Source organism: Procambarus clarkii, chromosome 38, assembly GCF_040958095.1.
Source record: "Procambarus clarkii isolate CNS0578487 chromosome 38, FALCON_Pclarkii_2.0, whole genome shotgun sequence".
NCBI classification, from domain to species: Eukaryota; Metazoa; Arthropoda; class Malacostraca; order Decapoda; family Cambaridae; genus Procambarus; species Procambarus clarkii.
Window position 1 is genome coordinate 10,602,586 of NC_091187.1, and position 26,819 is coordinate 10,629,404.

Consider the following 26,819-nt stretch of genomic DNA (forward strand, 5'->3'; position numbering starts at 1 on the left):
ACGGTCACACCAACTGTGACGGTCACACCAACAGTGACGGTCACACCAACAGTGACGGTCACACCAGCCAGTGACGGTCACACCAACAGTGACGGTCACACCAACAGTGACGGCCACACCAACAGTGACGGTCACACCAACAGTGACGGTCACACCAGCCAGTGACGGTCACACCAACAGTGACGGTCACACCAACAGTGACGGTCACACCAACAGTGACGGTCACACTAACAGTGACGGACACACCAACAGTGATGGCCACATCAGCCAGTGACGGTCACACCAACAGTGACGGTCACACCATCAGTGATGGCCACACCAAATGTGACGCTCACACCAACAGTGACGGTTACACCCACAGTGACGGTCACACCCACAGTGACGGTCACACCAACAGTGACGGCCATACCAACAGTGACGGCCATACCAACAGTGACGGTCACACCAACAGTGACGGCCATACCAACAGTGACGGCCACACCAACAGTGACGGCCACACCAACAGTGGCGGCCACATCAACAGTGACGGCCATACCAACAGTGATGGCCACATCAACAGTGACGGCCACATCAGCCAGTGACGGCCATACCAACAGTGACGGTCACACCAACAGTGACGGCCATACCAACAGTGACGGCCACATCAACAGTGACGGCCATACCAACAGTGACGGTCACACCAACAGTGACGGCCACATCAACAGTGACGGCCATATCAACAGTGATGGACACACCAACAGTGACGGTCACACCAACAGTGATGGCCACACCAACAGTGACAGCCACACCAACAGTGACGGTCACACGAACAGTGACGGCCACATCAACAGTGACGGTCACACCAACAGTGACGGCCACACCAACAGTGACAGCCACACCAACAGTGACGGCCACACCAACAGTGACGGTCACACCAACAGTGACGGCCACACCAACAGTGATGGCCACACCAACAGTGATGGCCACACCAACAGTGACGGCCACACCAACAGAGACGGTCACACCAACAGTGACGGTCACACCAACAGTGATGGCCACACCAACAGTGACGGCCACACCAACAGTGACGGCCACACCAACAGTGATGGTCACACCAACAGTGATGGCCACACCAACAGTGACGGCCACACCAACAGTGATGGCCACACCAACAGTGACGGACACACCAACAGTGACGGCCACACCAACAGTGACGGCCACACCAACAGTGATGGCCACACCAACAGTGACGGACACACCAACAGTGACGGCCACACCAACAGTGACGGCCACACCAACAGTGACGGCCACACCAACAGTGACGACCACACCAACAGTGACGGTCACACCAACAGTGATGGCCACACCAACAGTGATGGCCACACCAACAGTGACGGCCACACCAACAGAGACGGTCACACCAACAGTGACGGTCACACCAACAGTGATGGCCACACCAACAGTGACGGACACACTAACAGTGACGGCCACACCAACAGTGATGGTCACACCAACAGTAATGGCCACACCAACAGTGATGGCCACACCAACAGTGACGGCCACACCAACAGTGATGGCCACACCAACAGTGACGGACACACCAACAGTGACGGCCACACCAACGGTGACGGCCACACCAACAATGACGGCCACACCAACAGTGACGACCACACCAACAGTGACGGTCACACTAACAGTGATGGCCACACCAACAGTGACGGCCACACCAACAGTGATGGCCACACCAACAGTGATGGCCACACCAACAGTGACGGCCACACCAACAGTGATGGCCACACCAACAGTGATGGCCACACCAACAGTGATGGCCACACCAACAGTGATGGCCACATCAACAGTGACGGCCACACCAACAGTGATGGCCACACCAACAGTGATGGCCACACCAACAGTGATGGCCACACCAACAGTGATGGCCACACCAACAGTGATGGCCACACCAACAGTGATGGCCACATCAACAGTGACGGCCACACCAACAGTGATGGCCACACCAACAGTGGTGGCCACACCAACAGTGATGGCCACATCAACAGTGATGGCCACATCAACAGTGACGGCCACACCAACAGTGGTGGCCACACCAACAGTGATGGCCACATCAACAGTGACGGCCACACCAACAATGACGGCCACATCAACAGTGACGGCCACACCAACAGTGACGGCCACACCAACAGTGATGGCCACACCAACAGTGATGGCCACATCAACAGTGATGGCCACACCAACAGTGACGGCCACACCAGCAGTGATAGCCTTACCAACAGTGATGGTCACACCAATAGTGATGGCCACACCAACAGTGATGGCCACACCAACAGTGACGGCCACACCAACAGTGATGGCCACACCAGCAGTGATGGTCACACCAATAGTGATGGCCACACCAACAGTAACAGTCACACCAACAGTGACGGTCACACCAATAGTGATGGCCACACCAACAGTGATGGCCACACCAACAGTGACGGTCACACCAACAGTGATGGTCACACCATCAGTGATGGTCACACCAGTAGTGATGGCCACATCAACATTGATGGCCACACCAACAGTGACGGCCACACCAACAGTGATGGCCACACCAGCAGTGACGGCCACACCAACAGTGACGACCACACCAACAGTAACAGGCACACCAACAGTGATGGCCACACCAACAGTGACGGCCACACCAACCGGCCGTTGGTGTTGGCCGTCACCAACAGTGACGGCCACACCAACAGTGACGGCCACACTAACAGTAACAGCCACACCAACAGTGATGGTCACACCAACAGTGACGGTCACACCAACAGTAACAGCCACACCAACAGTGACGGCCACACCAACAGTGACGGTCACACCAACAGTGACGGCCACACCAACAGTGACGGCCACACCAACAGTGACGACCACACCAACAGTGACGGCCACACTAACAGTGACGGCCACACCAACAGTGACGACCACACCAACAGTGACGGCCACACTAACAGTGACGGCCACACCAACAGTGACGACCACACCAACAGTAACAGGCACACCAACAGTGATGGCCACACCAACAGTGACGACCACACCAACAGTGACGACCACACCAACAGTGACGGTCACACCAACAGTGACGACCACACCAACAGTGACGACCACACCAACAGTGACGGTCACACCAACATTGACGGCCACACCAACAGTGACGGTCACACCAACAGTGACGGTCACACCAACAGTGACGGCCACACCAACAGTGACGGCCACACCAACAGTGACGGTCACACCAACAGTGACGGTCACACCAACAGTGACGGTCACACCAACAGTAACGGCCACACCAACAGTGACGGTCACACCAACAGTGACGGCCACACCAACAGTGACGGCCACACCAACAGTGACGGTCACACCAACAGTGACGGCCACACCAACAGTGACGGTCACACCAACAGTGACGGCCACACCAACAGTAACAGCCACACCAACAGTGACGGTCACACCAACAGTGACGGTCACACCAACAGTGACGGCCACACCAACAGTGACGGCCACACCAACAGTGACGGTCACACCAACAGTGACGGCCACACCAACAGTGACGGCCACACTAACAGTAACAGCCACACCAACAGTGATGGTCACACCAACAGTGACGGTCACACCAACAGTAACAGCCACACCAACAGTGACGGCCACACCAACAGTGACGGTCACACCAACAGTGACGGCCACACCAACAGTGACGGTCACACCAACAGTGACGGCCACACTACTAACCCAACACACCAGAGGCAGGAGAGAGCTGGTCTCATGGAAACATTTACAATACTGAACAATATGGCGGATATTGATCCAGACCATTTCTCTTATAAGGTCAGATGTTACACAAACAATGAGTATAACGACTTCAAGCTCAACAAGCCACAATTACCAGATTACCAGCAGTTTGAGACTACCAATGGGGAGGTAAGGAAGCATTTGCGAAAGTTGCATGTGGCAAAGGCTATAGGTCTGGAAGGAATCTCACCATGGATACTGAAAGTAGCAGAAGCACTGTGCCTGCCACTCTCCATGATGTATAAGAAGTTACTTGCAACAGGGGAACTGCCAAAAATTTGGAAGTCGGCTAATGAAGCTTCAATATACAGTACAAGAAAGGGGGATAGATAGAAGGCAGTGAACTACAGGCCAGAGTCCATAACTTGCATACCATCTTCTTTATCTTGAGGTTATCTTGAGATGATTTTGGAGCTTAGCGTCCCAGCGGCCCGGTCCTCGACCAGGCCTCCTTTTTGTTACACACCCCCAGGAAGCAACCCGTAGCAGCTGTCTAACTCCCAGGTACCTATTTACTGCTAGATGAATAGGTACATCAGGGTGAAAGAAACTCTGTCCATTTGTTTCGGTCCCCACCGGGGATCGAGCCCGGAACCTCAGGACTACGAATCTGAAGCGCTGTCCACTCAGCTGTCAGGCCTACATACAAGCTGATGAAGAAGATTGTGCGAACAAAAGCTAGTGGAACATCTAGAGCGAAAGAACTTTGTAACACAACACCAACATGGGTTCAGGGATGGCAGGTCCTGCCACACAGGATTAATTGAATTCTACGACTAGGCAACAAAAATCAGGCAAGAAAGAGAGTGGTGGGCAGACTGCATATTTTTGGATTGCCAGAAAGCCTTTGACACAGTACCCTATAGGGGACTAGTGCACAAGCTGGAGATGCAGGCAGCAGTGAAAGGGAAGGTACTCCATTGGATAAGGGAGTACCTAAGCAACATAAGATAGCGAGTCACTGTGAGGGGCGAGGTCTCAGAGTGGCTAGAAGTCACCAGTGGAGTCCTGCAGGGTTCAGTCCTTGGTCCTATACTGTTTCTGATGTATATGTAAATGATATCCAAGAGGGAATAGACTCGTTCCTCTCAATGTTTGCTGAAGAGGCAAAAATTATGAGAAGGATTAAGATAGAGGAAGATAGTATGAGGCTACAAGATGACCTAGACAAACTGAAGAAATGCTCCAACAAAGGGCTACTAAAGTTCAACCAAAGTAAATGTATTGTAATAAAACTCGGCAGAGGGAACAGGAGGCCAGACACAGGATACGGAATGGGAGATGAAGTACTTCATTAAACGGACAGAGAGAAAGATCTAGGAGTTGATATCACGCCAAACCTGTCTCCTGAAGCCCACATCAAAAGAATAACATTTGCGGCGCTGGCTAACATCAGAACTGCCTTCAGGAACCTGTGTAAAGAATCCTTCAGAACCTTGTATACCACATATGTAAGACCAATCCTGGATTATGCAGTTCAGCATGGAGTTCATATCTTGAGCCACAGACGAAGCTGGAGAAAGTTCAAAGGTATGCCACTAGACTAGTCCCAGAACTAAGAGGCATGAGTTACGAGGAAAGGCTGCGTGAATTGCTGACTCCATACACAATTTCAAATGGAGAGATGATAGAGCTCGAGAAGCTCAGGAATCTGTACAGCAGTAGATTGAAAGTTGAGAGGCGGGACCAATGAGCCGCAGCTCAACCCCGGCAAGCACAACTAGTACAATGTAGGACAAAAAACAGGAGATGCTTTTTCACCCACAGTGATATGAACCCAAGGAATCGCCTACCTGCCGAAGCCAAGACGTTCAAAATCTAGTTGAAAAAAATCCTCAGAAACAATTGGGGGAACCTTTGACAAGCCGACGGCTTCTCATCTCTGTCGAGGCCACTAGAGAGATGGTGGCCCTCAGGTAAATTCAGGTAATGAAACAAATTAAATCTCGTTGTGATAGGTCCTCTTGGAATCAGTTATGTTAGTTTGATAAACCGCCGATATATTGTTGACAAATATGTTAGCGATGTAACTAGCTTAATTAAAAGTGTAATGCTTAACTATAGGAATTTTGGGGTTCAGTTCCTGAGCCCATTCCAGGTGCCTCTTTAACCTTTTCCTCTATCATGTAGCGACTGGGTATTGGGTGCACCACAACTGCTGACAAGATGGGTATGGGGTGCACCACAACTGCTGACAAGATGGGTATGGGGTGCACCACAACTGCTGACAAGATGGGTATGGGGTGCACCACAACTGCTGACAAGATGGGTATGGGGTGTACCACAACTGCTGACAAGATGGGTATGGGGTGCACCACAACTGCTGACAAGAAAGGTATGGGGTGCACCACAACTGCTGACAAGATGGGTATGGGGTGTACCACAACTGCTGACAAGATGGGTATGGGGTGCACCACAACTGCTGACAAGAAAGGTATGGGGTGCACCACAACTGCTGACAAGATGGGTATGGGGTGCACCACAACTGCTGACAAGATGGGTATGGGGTGCACCACAACTGCTGACAAGATGGGTATGGGGTGTACCACAACTGCTGACAAGATGGGTATGGGGTGCACCACAACTGCTGACAAGAAAGGTATGGGGTGCACCACAACTGCTGACAAGATGGGTATGGGGTACACCACAACTGCTGACAAGAAAGGTATGGGGTGCACCACAACTGCTGACAAGAAAGGTATGGGGTGGACCACAACTGCTGACAAGATGGGTATGGGGTGGACACAACTGCTGACAAGATAGGTATGGGGTGCACCACAACTGCTGACAAGATGGGTATGGGGTGCACACAACTGCTGACAAGATGGGTATGGGGTGCACACAACTGCTGACAAGATGGGTATGGGGTGCACCACAACTGCTGACAAGATGGGTATGGGGTGGACAACTGCTTACCTGAATTACCGGAATTTTTACCTGAGGGGCCAATAGTATTATTGGCCATGATGAGGACAGGAAGCCGGCGGCTCATCAATGGTCCCCCCATTTGCCCTGATGATCTTTTCCAGTTGCATTTTAAAACCCAAAGCAGAGTTTTGGCGTTTACGGCTTCAGCGGGTAGGCGGTTCCACGGGTTTACAACCCTATGGGTGAAAAAGCATCTCCGGTTTTCTTTCCTACATTGTGGCTTGTTGAGCTTGAACCCGTTGCTCCTCGTTCGTGTTACATCTGACCTTGTGAAGAAATTGTCCGGATCGACATCCTTCAAATTGTTCAGTATTTTAAAGGTTTCGATGAGATCTGCCCCGTCATGCCTGGTCTACAGTGTTGTTAGCCCCGTGGCCCTCAACCGTTCCTGATACGTGAGGTGACTAAGCTCTGGTATGATTTTTGTTGCCCGGTGTTGCACCTTCTCCAGAGCAGCTATGTCTTTCAGAAGACGAGGTCTCCAAGCCTGGATGCAATAAACCAAGTGGGAGCACACCAGAGACTTATACAATTGAATGACTACTTTCTTTTCCTTGAAGGTAAAGGTACGCTTGATTATACCAGGGTTTGGTTCGCTTTTATTAATGCCGCTCCCACTTGATGTGCAATTTTTAGTGAATGATGGATTCTGACTCCAAGGTCCTTTTCTTTATATATATATTTTTTGAGATATATACAAGAGTTGTTACATTCTTGTACAGCCACTAGTACGCGTAGCGTTTCGGGCAGGTCCCTGGAATACGATCCCCGCCGCGAAGAATCCTTGTTACAACCAAGTACACATTTTACTGTTGCGTTAAACAGAGGCTACAGTTAAGGAATTGCGCCCAGTAAATCCTCTCCGGCCAGGATACGAACCCATGACATAGCGCTCGCGGAACGCCAGGCGAATGTCTTACCACTACACCACGGAGACTGTTTACCACTACACCATATCTGTTGTAAGGTAGTGCTGTCAATTTGGTAGTTATGACGTGGATTGCTATGCCCCACATGCAAGGTGGGGCATATCGACCCATACCATTTATCGACATTAAAAAATACTTGCCAGTCATCTGACATTTGTGGAGTTCATGTAATCTATTTGTAAGGTCTCAATATCACCTTCACTTTCCACGTTACCATAGATCTTAATGTCATATGCAAATTTGATGATGTGGTTTGTAATACTCTCTAGTACTAGTACTCTTAGCTGAAAATACTGTGGATGATTTTGGTTGTGAACAGCATAGACCACGCTAGAATATCTTTCAGACCGTAGGCTCCCTTTGTCACTTATATATATATATATATATATATATATATATATATATATATATATATATATATATATATATATATATATATATATATATATATATATATATATATATATATATATATATTAGTATATTTTGGTAGCAGTCTTTCCTGTAGACATATATTATTAAATATGACCGAAAAAGTAAGATTAATAATTCTAACACGAATTTTCTCAATCTTTCGTACATTACGCTTCACTGTTGGAGGTAAATCAAAAATCACTTCTCCAAAATTCATTTTTATTTCTAGTCTGACGCGACACGGGCGCGTTTCGTAAAACTTATTACATTTTCAAAGACTTCACAAATACACAACTGATTAGAACTTACGTATCTCTGCTATTATATCTACATTTGAGTGAGGTGGGAGGGATGATGTGGCATATCGTGACGTGGCATTAACACAAGACAGAACATGAGGGGATATTAATAGGGTATTAAAAGTATCAACACAAGACAGAACAGAAACAATGGGTATTGAATAGAAGTGTTTGTAGAAAGCCTATTGGTCCATATTTCTTGATGCTTCTATATTGGAGCGGAGTCTTGAGGTGGGTAGAATATAGTTGTGCAATAATTGGCTGTTGATTGCTGGTGTTGACTTCTTGATGTGTAGTGCCTCGCAAACGTCAAGCCGCCTGCTATCGCTGTATCTATCGATGATTTCTGTGTTGTTTACTAGGATTTCTCTGGCGATGGTTTGGTTATGGGAAGAGATTATATGTTCCTTAATGGAGCCCTGTTGCTTATGCATCGTTAAACGCCTGGAAAGAGATGTTGTTGTCTTGCCTATATACTGGGTTTTTTGGAGCTTACAGTCCCCAAGTGGGCATTTGAAGGCATAGACGACGTTAGTCTCTTTTAAAGCGTTCTGTTTTGTGTCTGGAGAGTTTCTCATGAGTAGGCTGGCCGTTTTTCTGGTTTTATAGTAAATCGTCAGTTGTATCCTCTGATTTTTGTCTGTAGGGATAACGTTTCTATTAACAATATCTTTCAGGACCCTTTCCTCCGTTTTATGAGCTGTGGAAAAGAAGTTCCTGTAAAATAGTCTAATAGGGGGTATAGGTGTTGTGTTAGTTGTCTCTTCAGAGGTTGCATGGCTTTTCACTTTCCTTCTTATGATGTCTTCGATGAAACCATTGGAGAAGCCGTTATTGACTAGAACCTGCCTTACCCTACAGAGTTCTTCGTCGACTTGCTTCCATTCTGAGCTGTGGCTGAGAGCACGGTCGACGTATGCGTTAACAACACTCCTCTTGTACCTGTCAGGGCAGTCGCTGTTGGCATTTAGGCACATTCCTATGTTTGTTTCCTTAGTGTAGACTGCAGTGTGGAAACCTCCGCTCTTTTCCATGACTGTTACATCTAGAAAAGGCAGCTTCCCATCCTTTTCCGTCTCGTAAGTGAAACGCAGCACGGAACTCTGCTCAAATGCCTCCTTCAGCTCCTGCAGATGTCTGACATCAGGTACCTGTGTAAAAATGTCGTCAACATACCTGCAGTATATGGCCGGTTTCAAGTTCATGTCGACTAAGACTTTTTGCTCGATGGTACCCATGTAGAAGTTTGCAAACAGGACACCTAGGGGAGAACCCATGGCGACCCCATCTACTTGCTTATACATGTGCCCATCCGGGCTCAAGAAGGGTGCCTCTTTAGTACAAGCTTGGAGTAGTTTCCTCAGAATTTTTACACAGGTACCTGATGTCAGACATCTGCAGGAGCTGAAGGAGGCATTTGAGCAGAGTTCCGTGCTGCGTTTCACTTACGAGACGGAAAAGGATGGGAAGCTGCCTTTTCTAGATGTAACAGTCATGGAAAAGAGCGGAGGTTTCCACACTGCAGTCTACACTAAGGAAACAAACATAGGAATGTGCCTAAATGCCAACAGCGACTGCCCTGACAGGTACAAGAGGAGTGTTGTTAACGCATACGTCGACCGTGCTCTCAGCCACAGCTCAGAATGGAAGCAAGTCGACGAAGAACTCTGTAGGGTAAGGCAGGTTCTAGTCAGTAACGGCTTCTCCAATGGTTTCATCGAAGACATCATAAGAAGGAAAGTGAAAAGCCATGCAACCTCTGAAGAGACAACTAACACAACACCTATACCCCCTATTAGACTATTTTACAGGAACTTCTTTTCCACAGCTCATAAAACGGAGGAAAGGGTCCTGAAAGATATTGTTAATAGAAACGTTATCCCTACAGACAAAAATCAGAGGATACAACTGACGATTTACTATAAAACCAGAAAAACGGCCAGCCTACTCATGAGAAACTCTCCAGACACAAAACAGAACGCTTTAAAAGAGACTAACGTCGTCTATGCCTTCAAATGCCCACTTGGGGACTGTAAGCTCCAAAAAACCCAGTATATAGGCAAGACAACAACATCTCTTTCCAGGCGTTTAACGATGCATAAGCAACAGGGCTCCATTAAGGAACATATAATCTCTTCCCATAACCAAACCATCGCCAGAGAAATCCTAGTAAACAACACAGAAATCATCGATAGATACAGCGATAGCAGGCGGCTTGACGTTTGCGAGGCACTACACATCAAGAAGTCAACACCAGCAATCAACAGCCAATTATTGCACAACTATATTCTACCCACCTCAAGACTCCGCTCCAATATAGAAGCATCAAGAAATATGGACCAATAGGCTTTCTACAAACACTTCTATTCAATACCCATTGTTTCTGTTCTGTCTTGTGTTGATACTTTTAATACCCTATTAATATCCCCTCATGTTCTGTCTTGTGTTAATGCCACGTCACGATATGCCACATCATCCCTCCCACCTCACTCAAATGTAGATATAATAGCAGAGATACGTAAGTTCTAATCAGTTGTGTATTTGTGAAGTCTTTGAAAATGTAATAAGTTTTACGAAACGCGCCCGTGTCGCGTCAGACTAGAAATAAAAATGATTTTTGGAGAAGTGATTTTTGATTTACCTCCAACAGTGAAGCGTAATGTACGAAAGATTGAGAAAATTCGTGTTAGAATTATTAATCTTACTTTTTCGGTCATATTTAATAATATATATATATATATATATATATATATATATATATATATATATATATATATATATATATATATATATATCACTTCCGACGATAATTAGATTCTCTATCGCAACTTGAACAGTTTATGCGTTTCTCTGCCGCTTAGCACCAGTATCACGCTCTTATCACACGAAAAATCGGACTCTAAAATTGGAGCTCTAAAACCCACCGTACCCGCCGCCCGCCGTACCGTCTATTCTTTACCGTCTATTCAGATGCAGGGCTGTAACAGAGTCCAAGTAGAAAACCGCCGCCGAGGGCCTTGAAACTTGTCGAAGGAGTTGTAAGACCATTAAGATTGCAAACAGTTCAACGGCCAGGCATGAATGAGCAAGGGAGAGCTTCCATGTCTGACAAGTAGAAAGGAGCAAAATATGCAGCCGCAGAGGTGGATTGTGGCTGATCAATGCAGGACCTATCCGTATAACCCTCCAAGTATCCAGGGTATAAGGAGGCTTGCAGGTCTGCAAAAATATTAGGGGGTCAGACTCTCTAAATCCCTCTTCTGACAAGGAGCCTTGGAAAAGTCCACAGACACCTGGATGAGCTCCTCTACCCACGGAGGTTCCGGAGAGATGATCGGGCCATGGGTGGGTACAGGGACGGGAAGGGAAAACTGGGAATATGCATCAAAGGCCTGGACGACGAAAGGCAGCTGACGGCACTTGGAGTCTCCAGCCGGCACATTCCACCAGTTAGCCTCGAGCTGCAGGCGAGTAAATGGATGGGTAGCAGGGAGATGCACTCTCTGTTGAAGCCGACGATAGAGGGGAAGAAGACGCTCAAAGTGCAGGGCCAACCCCCCGCCCCCCCCCCCGACTTGGTATGGAGAGAGAGAGAGAGCTGGCGAGGAGGGCATAGCCCCTAGCATTGAGCGAAGCACATTATTTTGGACGGGATGCAGCCTTGACAAGACCGATGAAGCTGCTGAGCCATAAACTTCATTTGCATACATGATCTTTCTACGAATGAAGGCCTTATAGAGAGCTTGGAGCGACTCTCGTGAAGCCACCTATGCCCCTCCAGAGAGCCGTTTCATGATGTTCACATGAAAACATGTGAACATCATGAGGCCCGAAGGTAATCTACATGATGCCTCCACGTCATCGAATAAGTCCACTTATGGATGTCAACTAACAAACTAACACTAAACATAGAAAAGACCTACTACATCTTATTTGGAAGCAAATCATCGAATGCAATTCAGCTACAGATAGACAACATTAACATCAGTAATAAAAATGATGGAAAGTTTCTTGGCCTATTCCTAGACAAGAGACTCAACTTCAGCACCCACATTCAACACATAACTAAGAAAGTCTCTAAAACAGTTGGTATACTCTCCAAAATAAGATATTATGTTCCTAACTCTGCTCTCCTATCACTATATTATGCACTAATCTATCCCTATCTTAATTATGGTATCTGTGCATGGGGGTCTACCACTGCAAACCACCTTAAACCCATCATCACCCAGCAAAAATCTGCTATCAGAATAATAACTAACTCTGTTTTCAGACAACACTCAACTCCCTTGTTTAAATCCCTTAACTTGCTAAATATTAACTTCCTCCACACATTCTCTTGTGTCAACTACATTTACAAAACCCTGTTCTTAAATGCAAATCCTGCTCTGAAACTCTCCCTGGACAGATGTAATAGGACCCATTATCACCACACCAGAAATAAATATCTTTTTGATATCCCCAGAGTCAAACTTAATCTGTGTAAACACTCTATGCAAATTAAGGGACCCAGTCTATGGAACTCACTCCCTAGTGAATTGAGAAGCTGTCAAACTTTTACCTCATTTAAAAACAAAAACAAAAAGTACCTAATTTCATCTTCGTAGTTTCCTACACTGAGCTTTAAATTTGCTCTGTATCTAGTGTTACCCAATCTCCCAATCTTTATGTACTTAATTCAAACAACTTTATCATTGTGTTCATTGCTGTCTTCTTGTATGTGCTAGCCATATGCTGTATTGTGCCTGCTAAGTTTTGTTAAACTACCATTCAAGCTGTCATTGCAATCATTCTGAGCTACCTGTGTGATTTAATATACCTACAATTTTTCTCTCATTTTTTATTTTTTTTCATGCTATGTATCTGTTATCATTTTATAAATTTTGCAAATATTTACTTATTTATAAGTTTCTTAGATTAAGGACCTGCCCGAAACGCTGCACGTACTAGTGGCTTTACAAAAATGTAATTACTATGCTATGTATCCTCACAATCCCAATGTACCTTCTTGTATATAAATAAATAAATAAATAAATAAATAAATAAATAAATAAATAAATAAATAAATAAATAAATAAATAAATAAATAAATAAATAAATAAATAAATAAATATGGTGGTTCTCGATTCGAGAACCACCCCCTAGCCACCTGTGTTCTGTGGCGACCGGGGAGACGATGGTTCCCGACGGTCACCACTGGCTGGTCTGGAAAACAGGACCAAGAGAAGTTCATGACGCAAGTCTTCACCGGGTTAATGGAGAGCTCCTTTTCTAGCACAATTGCAGAAAACACAGTCACGGCATCTTGCAGGGAGCCTTGTGTCTCCAGGAGAGTGGCTTCACCGCCACGAGGGTTACGTTATTGGCGTAGGCTAAAACCTGGGCATGCTGGAATATCGGGAGATCAGACATAATACAGAATATTAACGTGCTGAGAATCGCTCGCTGGGGGACACCATGCAAAACAAGGCAGAATGAGCGGCCAAAACAAACAAGGAATGAACGGCCCAGTAGATGGTTTTGAAACCACCCCGACGCCGAACCCGAGAGAGGCAAGTTTAGGTAGACTCTGAAGGACAGCCGAATGAGACAAACACTCTTGATGTCGAAGAATACTGCAAGGAGCACTCTTCTCATGAGAAAAGTGTCCATTATTCTATGTTTCAAGGAGAGGAGGCAGTCCGTCGTGCTTCTCCACGGCCTAATCCACTGATACCCTCAGGTAGGAGATCTGAGGTTCCCACCATACACTGTAGCCGGAGGTGGACAAGGCATTCCATAAATTTCCAGAGACATGGAAGCAGACTTATGGGCCGATATGAACTCAGGACAGACGAATCCCTACCAGACTTGGAAAATGGTAAAAGAATGGCGTGTTTCCATGGGTCAGGGAAGATACCAAAAGATCAGCAGGCGTTGTAAAAGTGAAGGTGAGACCACAAGATCTTGGGCTTGGGCCTGATCTTGGGATCAATTCATTCTCTGAATGAATTCATATGAAATGTTGCCTATCCCTGGCATAATGCCCGTCCTAGAGAGTGACAGGGTCTCCTTGAGCTCAACTGATGTAAATGGACGGTCCAGATCCTCGAGCTAGTCCTACACCCTGTCGAGTGCCCCAACCTATGGAACCCGAGGGAAGGAGCAGGGAATGGTAAACATCCTCAAAGTGGTCAGCAAAAAGCTCGGTTATATGTAGTTTCCCCAGGCTCCCATTACCACTGGGGGGGTCTCTGAGTAGGGTGGAAGGCCGAGAGTACCTTCCTGTCATCTTGCGAACAAAGGCCCAGGCTCCTGCAGAGGAGGAGTGAAATCGGACAGAGGCACAATAACAGCCCCGGCCTTGCATTTGGTAAGGAGGACTACCCGCCTACACTTGGCGTCAGCCCTGTGGAAAGTCTGCCGCTGCAATAGGGTAGGGTGGCGTCGCCGGTCCAGCACGGCCTGCCGACATTCAGGAGTCTACCATGGTGCCCCACGGCGGGACTGGGTGGGAGTCTCGTCACTAGGCTTCTTGAAGCGCAATGTCTATACTGAAGAAGGACTCGAAGAGAGCATCCGCTGACCCATACAGTTCCGCTGTAACTGGGGTAAGAGTCGACCAGTCATCTGCCTCATATCCAAGCCATCCCTCTGAGAAGATCTACTTGGATCTCCTCATGGTCAGAACAGGATGAAGAGGTTCCCCCCAAAGGAAATGACGAAGGGCAGGTGATCACCACCCAGATACGGCCTGGTGCATATATGCGCAATCACAAAGGGGGTATCTTCCAATTCAGAGATCGAGTATGGAAGTATGCCCACTGAGCGGGTCTATCCGGGTTTCAAAGCCTGATGACGTCAATAAGGAGAGATCTGGAGCATTAAGGAGAAACTGAAACAGGGCTCGGCCGGCCGTGTTGTTGAGGTGACTCTGTAGTATAGATTGCCATGAAGAGCGCCAGGCGTTGAAGTCACCCATGACACGGCAAGTGTCCGTGATGTGGCCAAAATAGTGTTCTAGTTCCCTCGCCGTTACCCATAGACAAGGGTTTACAGAACTCCAAAGGGGCCCCACCCATGGAAGAGGGCCACCTTCACTGCCATGAACTTCAGATTCCCGAAAAGGAGTGAAACCAGAGCAAGGAACTCGGGACTGAGTCCCTGACCAAGAGGGCATACCCCCCTCCACTCCGCACTGGTCGATCCTGTCTGTACACCGAAAACACTGTGAAGAAAAGATCGTCACTGTGAGACTTGGTTTACCAAGTCTCACAGAGTCCCACGACCAACGGGGGTTGAGCTGGTGAGAAAATTACGAAGGAATTGCTTCTTCTTAAAAAGAAAATGGGCATTCTAAAACACCACAGTATTCTCAGGATGGAGCACCATTATCCCTGAAATACAGCAACAAACTTTCTGACCACCTGTGCCCAGACGTCTCCAAAAGAGGAGCCACTAGAAAAAGCCATAAAACATCATATCTTCAGCCACGTTATTGTGACTCATCACTGTATAAAACTCTCATATGAAGTAAGTAAAATATGGGGTATCGAAAACTGTTAGTCCAAAGGCTGTTGAGCAGAGCTTCTTTCTGAATGACGGAAGCGGTGATCGGCTTGCGAACCTTCTTGCCGGGGTCTGCGCCTGGCGGGTACTTCACTTTAGGCCTAATGTTTCACCGGTGTCACAATCCCCTGCGAAAGCACCTGGGGGACCAGAGGATTATCAGGTCTATCCGATGGAGGAGAACCTCCCGATCGACGGATGTTCAAGTTCAAATACGTTTATTGAGACAATAAAATCAGCCCGTCCTCCAAACAAAGACCCAAAAGTGATTCCATACACCCGCCAAATCCCCTTTTTATGAATGAAAAACGGTTTACACACAACTCACAACTGATTTCGTTCGAACACTTCCGGAACTAGTGCTTCACTGAGCAATTTTGTTCGAACCACAACACTGTAAATGCTTCACCCACGTACTACAAATACAAATAATCGCCAACAGAACCTAAACACCTAACCTAACCTAACCTATGACTATATATGCACAATATGCTAATACAGTATAATATTAATTTTTATTTGAGAAAATTCCCGTTTTGAATGAAAAGCATGTACTAATTTATGAATGCGTCTGTGAGGTCGACCTCCGGATGTAATGGACTTGAGGACGGTTGAATAAAATACATCTTAAAGGAATAGAATAGCTTAGGCTATCGACGGGTGTGTCGACGACGTCGGTGCTGGGTTCTCTGGGAAGAGTCGGAAGGGTGACGAATGCTGAGCTCCCGCTGGGACTGAACGTCCATGTCTGTATCCTTGGTGGAGTTTTCGTCGATGCTGAGGAGACGAAGGAGGGAAAATCGATTTGCAGTCTGAGCATTTGAGACATGTGGCCAGGACAGCCAAGAGCATCTCTTAGATCTTACCTGAGGAGATACCTAACCAGAGGGAGCCAGGAGGCGAGAAGCAACGGTAGGTAGATTGAGGGTGTGCAACCTCGATAACAGCTCTTGTCAAGGAATCCCCACTGCTTTATGATCGATGTCCAACTGGAAGGCTTCAAGGTAGACCAGGCAACTCTTGGACGTGACCTTGTGATGGCCATGGCATAAAAGACAGCGAAGTGCGTATGAGCACCCACCATGGTGGGTGCTCTTATGCGAAGTGCGTAAGAGCACGCAGGCCCGGGCAAGTCCTGGGCCTGCACCCCCTTGCTGATGCAGGGGGGCGCAGGCCCGGGACTTGCCAGGACGCCGCGAGACTGTCACTTTGCTGTGAGGCTCCAGGGCTGATCAGCGGGTCATGCGTGCAGTCGGCAAGTACCATGAGCAGACATGTTGGGACCCGAAAGATGGTGAACTATGCCTGGCCAGGATGAAGCCAGAGGAAACTCTGGTGGAGGTCCGTAGCGATTCTGACGTGCAAATCGATCGTCGGAGCTGGGTATAGAGGCGAAAGACTAATCGAACCATCTAGTAGCTGGTTCCCTCCGAAGTTTCCCTTAGGATAGCTGGAACTCGTGGGATGAATTTCATCCGGTAAAGCGAATGATTAGAGGCCTTGGGGACGAAACGTCCTCAACCTATTCTCAAACTTTTGACCTGTGTTGCCGCAGTTTGCATAGCGTGCTGTATTATGGGAGGTAAGGCGACCATGCCTTAATAGATGACAATCATAGCATCGTAACACAGGAAAGGTATAGGGCTAGTCCTAATAGGTCTTGTGTAGCGCCACCCGGTCAGGGAGGACCAGGCCCATCGAACTTAATAAACACCATGGACTTCGGCCCTGCTGCTCCGCGAATCCTGGTAACTTCCAGTAATCCCGCCGATGCACCCCCTAACATCTGCAGAGCGACCTGGATGTCATCCACTTCAACAATCGGGTCGATTGGCCCAATCTTCCCATACCGAGCCCGAGATTCCTCCTCCTGCTGTGACAATACCTATTTGCACCTGACAGGGTAGTCCCCAACTACCCCCAGGGTAGTTTTCGGGTAGCAGGGTAGCTATCTGACGTGGTAACGTCAGATAGCCGAACATGCAGCAAAGCCTCTTTCCTGATGTGTAGCTTCAGTCCTGCACCCATACCCAGGATATGCACAGTCTCAGTCAGGCACTGTGACCACAATACCGAATCCTCGATCGCTACACTTAATGTATGAGGATTCATGAACACGTTCTGATCTGTTGTTGACTTAATTAGGACAACCCCCAACGAGGAATGAGGTACCACAGGAGGAAGGTCTTCTGAAAGTGAGGACACCCTCTTAGCATCTCGCTCTGGGGCAGCATCCGCCGGCTCATTCTCCAACAGACGTTTGCTTCTCTTGGACCTGCTATCAATGTCCATGGTGCCCCCACTCTGAGAGGCATCCATTAGAGAGACTCCGGCCTCCGACGGTGCTATGAGAGCCCCCTGGGTAACTACAGTGAGCATACACTGGCCCAAAGAATCCAGCTGAATTCAAAGATGAGCTCCCGATGAAGTGAGGAAAGAATGCCCAGCCACGAGCGTTCAATCCGCGCGCCAAAATGGCCGACCGTCGGCAACTCCCTTGTCGATCGGTTTGTTGTGGCGACGCGGAGGTGTGTCAAGAGAGAGAGAGGGAGGTGAGGGCAGGCTGTGCTGACGACTGTACTCAGTTGTTCTTGCATGGGTTGAGCTTTGGCTCTTTGGTCCGGCCTCTCAACTGTCAATCAACTGGTGTACAGATTCCTGAGCCTACTGGGCTCATCCTACTGTTGTAGTAAAATGTTGTATCTACCATACCTACACCGCACCACGGGTGCAGCTGGAAGTGCAGTTGTCCTGACAATGGGTGATGACTTATATTTTGAGTGGGGAGTCCGTATAAATAACTGGGACTCTACCCCTCAGACCGAACTATTTGCCTTGCTTCTTGCACTGAAATTTGTACAAGTCTCCAAACTTGATACATTAATTGTAAGTGACTCTTTATCATCTTAAATTGCTCTCAACTCTTTAAGACATTACTGTAACATGCTCGTGTCCCAAGCTAGACACAAATACAACAAAATTATTAATGATGGTAACAGAGTTCATTTCATGTGGACTCCATCTCATGTTGGCCTCCGAATGCATGATAGAGCTGATGAGTTAGCCAAAGAATCTGCCTTTAAAGGAGACATTGAGTATAACCTTGGATTGTCAATAAGCAGTCTGAGAGCAGCAGTACACCAAGAACTTCAACAAGATCTTGTAAATCTGTGGCGAAGTGAAATCGACACCAGTAATTCCATCGATCATCACACTATCATGCAAGAGGAGCCACACATCTATGGTCCATGCAATAAAATCAGCAGACTTCTAGATGTTACTACAGCTCGGTTTAGACTCGGTTACAAGTATCTCTGGGAATTTTCATTATCTGCTGATGTAGACCTGACCAAACTGAGTCAACAAAATTATTTGCACGCCCTCCGTCACTATGTGATGGAGTGCGAAAAAATACGTGAATTCAGAAACAATTCTATAACAAATGTTCCAAAGATGTGTAAATACATCATTCAAAATGATCTGCTACCAGAAATCTTAGCCAAATATCCCCAGTTTGCTAACTGTAGGTAGTAACTAAGTGACTAACTATCCACCGCTGTCCACCGGATAGGGACGATGTGCAGGACAAACATATCAATTGTGACACTATCTCTCCACATGTCAGTTGCTTAATTTCGAAATTGTACTTTTAGTTGATCTCGAATCCATTGATGATGTGAAGATGTCTATTGAATTTTGTAACTAGCTCATCAAGATTGTAACTTGCTTAGCTAAATGAATTGTGGGGTTCAGTCCCTGAGCCCATTTTGTGCCTCTGTAACCCTTTCCACTACCGTCCACAAGATGGGTATGGGGCGCATAATAAATGAACTAAACTAACCGTACCTGACTGGAGTTAGTGTTGTACCTGATGGGTGCTCGCTTGACTGTTATTGTTGTGGTGCCCGGCAGATCAGCTGAGACCCACATGTATACGGGTCGGTGTAATGTACTCTCTTATTTTCTGATTGATTTAACTTCAGTTGATTATGCAATTTGCTTATTGTTATAGTGAATATAAAGTGCTTAAACTGTATATATGTATGCCTCTGTTCACTCGGTAGTGAGTGGGTACCTGGTTAAACAATTTGATGGGTCGTATTCCAGGGAAAATTAAGGTTAAGGATATGCCCGAAACGTTATGCGCGCTAGTGGCTTTACAAGAATGCAAGAACACTTGTATATATAAATATAAAAATATATAAAATATAAAATAACAAATAAAGCCACACGTGTGGCAAAGCGTTTCATTACCTCAACTGTCTTTCGTCCAACCACTTGGGTTGGACGGTAGAGCGACGGTCTCGCTTCATGCAGGTCGGCGTTCAATCCCCGACCATCCAAGTGGTTGGGCACCATTCCTTCCCCTCCCCCCCCTGTCCCATCCCAAATCCTTATCCTGACACCTTCCCAGTGCTATATAGTCGTAATGGCTTGGCGCTTTCCCTTGATAGTTCCCTTCCCTTCAACTGTCCTTCTTATCTTGTGGTTATCTTGAGATGATTTCGGGGCTTTTAGTGTTCCCGCGACCCGGTCCTCGACCAAGCCTCCACCCCCAAGAAGCAGCCCGTGACAGCTGACTAACACCCAGGTACCTATTTTACTGCTAGGTAACAGGGGCATAGGGTGAAAGAAACTCTGCCCATTGTTTCTCGCCGGCGCCTGGGATCGAACCCAGGACCACAGAATCACAAGTCCCGCGTGCTGTCCGCTCGGCCGACCGGCTCCATTACACATATATGGAAAAGAAGACATACCAACTGCAACAGTGTTTATTAATCACAAACATTCAGGAATGTCTACCCTGGATGGTGATGTCGTCACATTTGTGAAAAAGAAAACACAGGAAATGATGATAACACGACAGTATGATATAGGGAAATCAGACATGCATACAAATGAGTGACAAAAGCCTAGTGTTTAGTGATGAAGTCGACATATTAGGAATGAAATTTTAGTTTTAATTTCCATGAAATGCTATGTGTTTAACCTAGCAAACAAGGTAGCCAAGAAACCTGCAGTCCTAAGGTGCATCATTAGTTGTTGACAGCAAGGGTTACAAAACCTTATTTGAAGAAAGTAAGTAATTATCAAAAGAAGGCACCAAACCGGGAAGGCTATGTAGCTCCAAACCTTATTTGAAGCACAAGTTCACTCCCATCTAACCACTTGGGGGTGGACGGTAGAGCGACGGTCTCGCTTCATGCAGGTTGGTGTTCGATCCCCCGACCATCCAAGTGGTTGGGCACCATTCCTTTCCCCCCGTCCCATCCCAAATCCTTATCCTGACCCCTTCCCAGTGCTATATAGTCGTAATGGCTAGGTGCTTTCCCCTGATAATTCCCTCCCTCCCATCCTGAGTGTGCACCGCTCTCCTGGAGGAAGATATACTTGGAATCAGGTCCACCAACCAGATGAAGGTTCTCCCACTCAGCTGGCTCTTGGACCATCCTGATCCTTAAGTAATAGATACTTAGCATTAAAATGAGTTTACTCTTTATGGATACAAAAGTGTGCTCTGGAAATAGATGAGTTTCTAGAGTCAGGGTTTAGATGAGCCGATTTAGGATCACAGATTTTAGCTTGCAATTTCATTAGGAATGTGAGCGAATGGGGATCTCTCAGCTTGACTTGTACCCCATGGCTATTGTGCTGTGCTGTGCTGAGCAGTGCTATGCAATCCTGTACACTGAGGCTTGCTATACTGCCTTTATTCAAGGACACAAGTACCTCATGCCGGGTGTCTACAGATCGGTGTTCACACTGACAGTTCAGATATCGTGTGTGTTGCGCATGGGACGTCTGGTTATACCAGCAGATGACAGTACATCTTGACGGGGTAATCATGGGTGGAGTCCACTACCATAACATTAACCGTGGAGTGCGGCAGGGAGCGTACAAGGTTACGGCTTTCCTAACTTCGTCAACGGTTTGATAACCCTTCCTCCTCCATTCCCAGTGATGCCAGAGAAGACCCATAGTTTACCCAATCAGATGTGTGTATATGACAGAAACTGGATTCTGATTGGTGTTCTGTGTGGAAGCTTCTCCACGATGAGACACCAGGCATGAGTTCAGCTATCTCGCTTTGAGCTTCACCTCCTTATTCTCGCTGAAGCTTTACAAGCGTCGGGACGTGTACTGCTTCAGCTCTTGAACACCGTCACTCTCGAAAGCTTCAAAGGCTAACTCTAGAGTAGCCCCTGTGAACTGTTCAACACCCGGGCAATGTTCACAACACCTGTGCAATGTTATATCTTGAGGTTATCTTGATGATGATTTCGGGGCTTAGTGTCCCCGCGGCCCGGTCCTCGACCAGGACTCCACCCCCAGGAAGCAGCCCGTAGCAGCTGTCTAACTCCCAGGTACCTATTTACTGCTAGGTAACAGGGGCATCAGGGTGAAAGAAACATTTTGCCCACTTGTCTCCGCCTCCACCGGGGATCGAACCAGGAACCTAAGGACTGTGAATTCGAAGCGCTGTCCACCCAGCTGTCAGGCGCCCTAGCCAGACAGTACCAATAGCTGATACTGTAGACCTGTGGATGGATGGGATCTTATAGTCGCTCGCAGTTTATTGCCCGCAGGACGCTTGGTCGCCAGGTTGCAGTTTATTGCCCGCAAGACGCTTGGTCGCCAGGTTGCAGTTTATTGCCCGCAAGACGCTTGGTCGCCAGGTTGCAGTTTATTGCCCGCAGGACGCTTGGTCGCCAGGTTGCAGTTTATTGCCCGCAAGACGCTTGGTCGCCAGGTTGCAGTTTATTGCCCGCAGGACGCTTGGTCGCCAGGTTGCAGTTTATTGCCCGCAAGACGCTTGGTCGCCAGGATGCAGTTTATTGCCCGCAGGACGCTTGGTCGCCAGGTTGCAGTTTATGGCCCACAGGACGCTTGGTCGCCAGGTTGCAGTTTATGGCCCACAGGACGCTTGGTCGCCAGGTTGCAGTTTATGGCCCACAGGACGCTTGGTCGCCAGGTTGCAGTTTATGGCCCACAGGACGCTTGGTCGCCAGGTTGCAGTTTATGGCCCACAGGACGCTTGGTCGCCAGGTTGCAGTTTATTGCCCGCAGGACGCTTGGTCGCCAGGTTGCAGTTTATTGCCCGCAGGACGTTTGGTCGCCAGGTTGCAGTTTATTGCCCGCAGGACGCTTGGTCGCCAGGTTGCAGTTTATGGCCCGCAGGACACTTGGTCGCCAGGTTGCAGTTTAATGTGCAAAGCGGCGCTTTATATCTGAACAGAACAACCTCTGTAGTTTGGTACCATCAGCATCGTCGTCCTTTTCGAGGAATTGCATTTGTCCGTCTGGGAATTTGCGGCGGAATTCTGGGTCGCGGTATTCTTTCTTCAGTATTGTGAGACCAGTGTAAGAGTTCATGGTGTGGGCGTGGACACACATGGGGTGCGGGTACTTGTTCCCGCTGATTATCTTGTTACATCTGTGGGCCAATTTTCGTCTGGTGTGTGTGTGTGTTGTCACTGAACTCGCTGGGCGGAATGAACAGCACATGGCAAGTACTTTTGTCTTCGTCCTCATCTTCGTCGGCGGTGGCAAGGCCGTTCTCTTCGACGTCGGTGGTGGCTTTGGAGAGCCTCTTGGTGTTGGTTGTGGGAGTTCCGGGTGATCCGTTGTCGTCTATGGATGTGATGTCTTCCTTGGCAGGGTCAGCCAGGGTGGGTGGCGTCCCTCTTACCGGATTGATTAGCTTGAAACAGTTGCTCTTTATTTGTGTTACATCTGACCTTTTGAAGAAGTTGTCCTGATCAACAGCCTCCAACTTGTTCAGTATTTTAAAAGTTTCAATGAGATCCACCCTGTCATGCCTGGTTTGCAGTGTTCTTAGCCCTTGTGGCCCTCAACCGTTCCTGATACGAGAGTTCACTTAGTTCAAGAATTGTTTTTGTCGCCTGCTGTTGCACGTTCTTCAGAGCAGCTGTGTCCTTCTGAAGATGAGGTCTCCATTGTTGGATACAGTGTTCCAATCACCAGAGGTTGATGCAGTTTAATCACTACCTTCTTTTCCTTAAAGTCAAAGGTACGCCTAGAGTTTAGTTAGTTTCTTTTACTGCCGGTCCCACTTGTGCATCTTTCAGTGAATGATGAATTCTAACTCCAAAGTCCTTTTTTCACCAATCTGTTGCAAGATAATGTTATTTATTTGGTAGTTGTGGCGTGGGTAGATATGCCCCACATGCAATGTTTTGCATTTTTCGATATCAAAAGGCATTTGCCAGACTTGCGATCATTTGTGGACTTCATGTAGCTCTCGTTGCAAGGCCTCAAAATCATTTTCACTTCCCACTTTACCACAAATCTTAGTGTCGTCTGAAAATTTGATGACGTGGTTTATATTATTGACAAATGGGATGACCTTTGACAAGCCACCGGCTTCCTGTCCTCGTCGAGGCCTCTAGAGAGATAATGGCCCTCGGGTAAATATCAGACACGCTCTCTCTCTCACATATCACGTATGCTCTCTCTCACAAATTATACGAGCTCTCTCTCACATATCATATGAGCTCCCAAGTCATACGAGCTCCCACATATCATATGAGCTCTCACATACCATACAAGCTCTCATATCATACGAGCCCTCTCTCATATATCACATGAGCTCCCACAAGTCATATGAGCTCTCAATCACATATCATACGAGCTCTCACTCACATGTCATTGCAGCTCCCACAAGTTATACAAGCTCTTACATACATAGCATGATAGAGAGAGCTATCATATTTATTTATTTATTTATATACAAGAAGGTGCATTGGGATTGTGAGAGTTCATAGTATGATGTGTTTACATTCTTGTAAAGCCACTAGTACGCACAGCGATTTGGGCAGGTCCTTAATCTAGCAGATAATATTAAGAAGATAAATTCTTACAAAATTTATAAAATGTTAATAGGTACATTGTAGGAAAACTTGAGAGAGATTATTATAGTATTATATTAAAGCACATTGATAGCTTTGATTGATAGTACTGATAGCTTGATTGATAATTTGACAAAGATTAGTAGGCACAATAAAGCCACTTGATGGCATATATAAGATGACAGCAATGATCACAATGATAAAGTTGTATGGCTTAGGTACATATATATTGGGGAATTGGGTAGCACTAGATATAGTGCGAGTTTAGAGCACAAGGTAAGAAACTATGAAGATGAAATTAGGTAATTTTTGGTTTTATTTTTTAATAAGGCAAAAGTTGGACAGCTTTTCAATTCGTTAGGGAGTGAGTTCCATAGACTAGGTCCCTTTATTTGCATAGTATTTGCACAGATTAAGTTTGACTCTGGGGATATCAAAGGGATATTTATTTCTGGTGATATTTCTGCTCATGTGATATGTGGGAGCTCGTATGATATGTGAGAGCTCGTATGACTTTTGGGAGCTCATACATATCATATGTCAGAGAGCGCTCGTATAATTTGTGAGAGAGAGCATGTGTGATATGTGAGAGAGCTTGTCTGATTATGGGTCCTATTACATCTGTCCAGGGAGAGTTTCAGAGCAGGATTTGCATTAAGAACAGGATTTTGTAAATGTAGTTGACACAAGTGAATGTGTGGAGTGACTTTATGTTTAGGGAGTTAAACAAGGGGGCTGAGTGTTGTCTGAAAGCAGAGTTTGTTATTGTTCTGATAGCAGATTTTTGCTGGGTGATGATGGATTTGAGGTGCTTTGCAGTGGTTGAACTCCATGCACAGATACCATAAGTAAGATAGGGATAGATTAGTGCATAATATAGAGAGATGAGAGCAGAGTTAGGAACATAATATCTGATCTTAGAGAGTATACCAACTGTTTTAGAAACTTTCTTAGTTATGTGTTGTATGTGGGTGCTGAAGTTGAGTCTCTTGTCTAAGTATAGGCCAAGAAACTTTCAATCATTTTTATTGTTGATGTTAACATTGTCTATCTGAAGCTGAATTGCATTTCTTGATTTGCTTCCAAATAAGATGTAGTAGGTCTTTTTTTATGTTTAGTGGTAGTTTGTTGGTTGACATCCATAAGTGTACATTTTTTCATTCATTATTCACAACATTATTTAATGTGTGTGGGTTGTAGGTTTGAGTAGATGAGGGTAGTATCATCAGCAAACAATATAGGTTTAGATCATACGAGCCCTTACATGTCATACGAGCCCTCACATATCATACGAGCCCTCACATATCATACGAGCCCTCACATATCATACGAGCCCTCACATATCATACGAACCCTCACATATCATACGAGCTCTCACATATCATACGAACCCTCACATATCATACAAGCCCTCACATATCATACGAGCCCTCACATATCATACGAGCCCTCACATATCATACGAGCCCTCACATATCATACGAGCCCTCACATATCATACGAGCCCTCACATATCATAGGAGCCCTCACATATCATACGAGCCCTCACATATCATACGAACCCTCACATATCATACGAGCTCTCACATATCATACGAACCCTCACATATCATACAAGCCCTCACATATCATACGAGCCCTCACATATCATACGAGCCCTCACATATCATACGAGCCCTCACATATCATACGAGCCCTCACATATCATACGAGCTCTCACATATCATACGAACCCTCACATATCATACGAACCCTCACATATCATACGAACCCTCACATATCATACAAGCTCTCATATCATACGAACCCTCACATATCATACGACCCCTCACATATCATACAAGCCCTCACATATCACACACGCCCTCACGTTTCATACAAGCTCTCACATATCATACGAACCCTCACATATCATACAAGCTCTCACATATCATACGAACTCTCACATATCATACGAACCCTCACATATCATACGAACCCTCACATATCATACGAGCCCTCACATATCATACAAG

At 46.6% G+C, this 26,819-nt stretch overlaps 1 protein-coding gene across 1 annotated transcript; it reads left to right on the forward strand.

Annotated features, from left to right (window-relative positions):
* Positions 1-309: 309 nt before the first annotated feature.
* Positions 310-23,141, forward strand: LOC138372169 (dentin sialophosphoprotein-like). Its single transcript, XM_069337481.1, has 5 exons — positions 310-1,063; positions 1,391-3,382; positions 3,836-3,945; positions 7,196-7,310; positions 22,522-23,141. Exons 1-5 carry the CDS (start codon positions 310-312, stop codon positions 23,139-23,141), a joined length of 3,591 nt encoding a protein of 1,196 aa, XP_069193582.1.
* Positions 23,142-26,819: the final 3,678 nt, after the last annotated feature.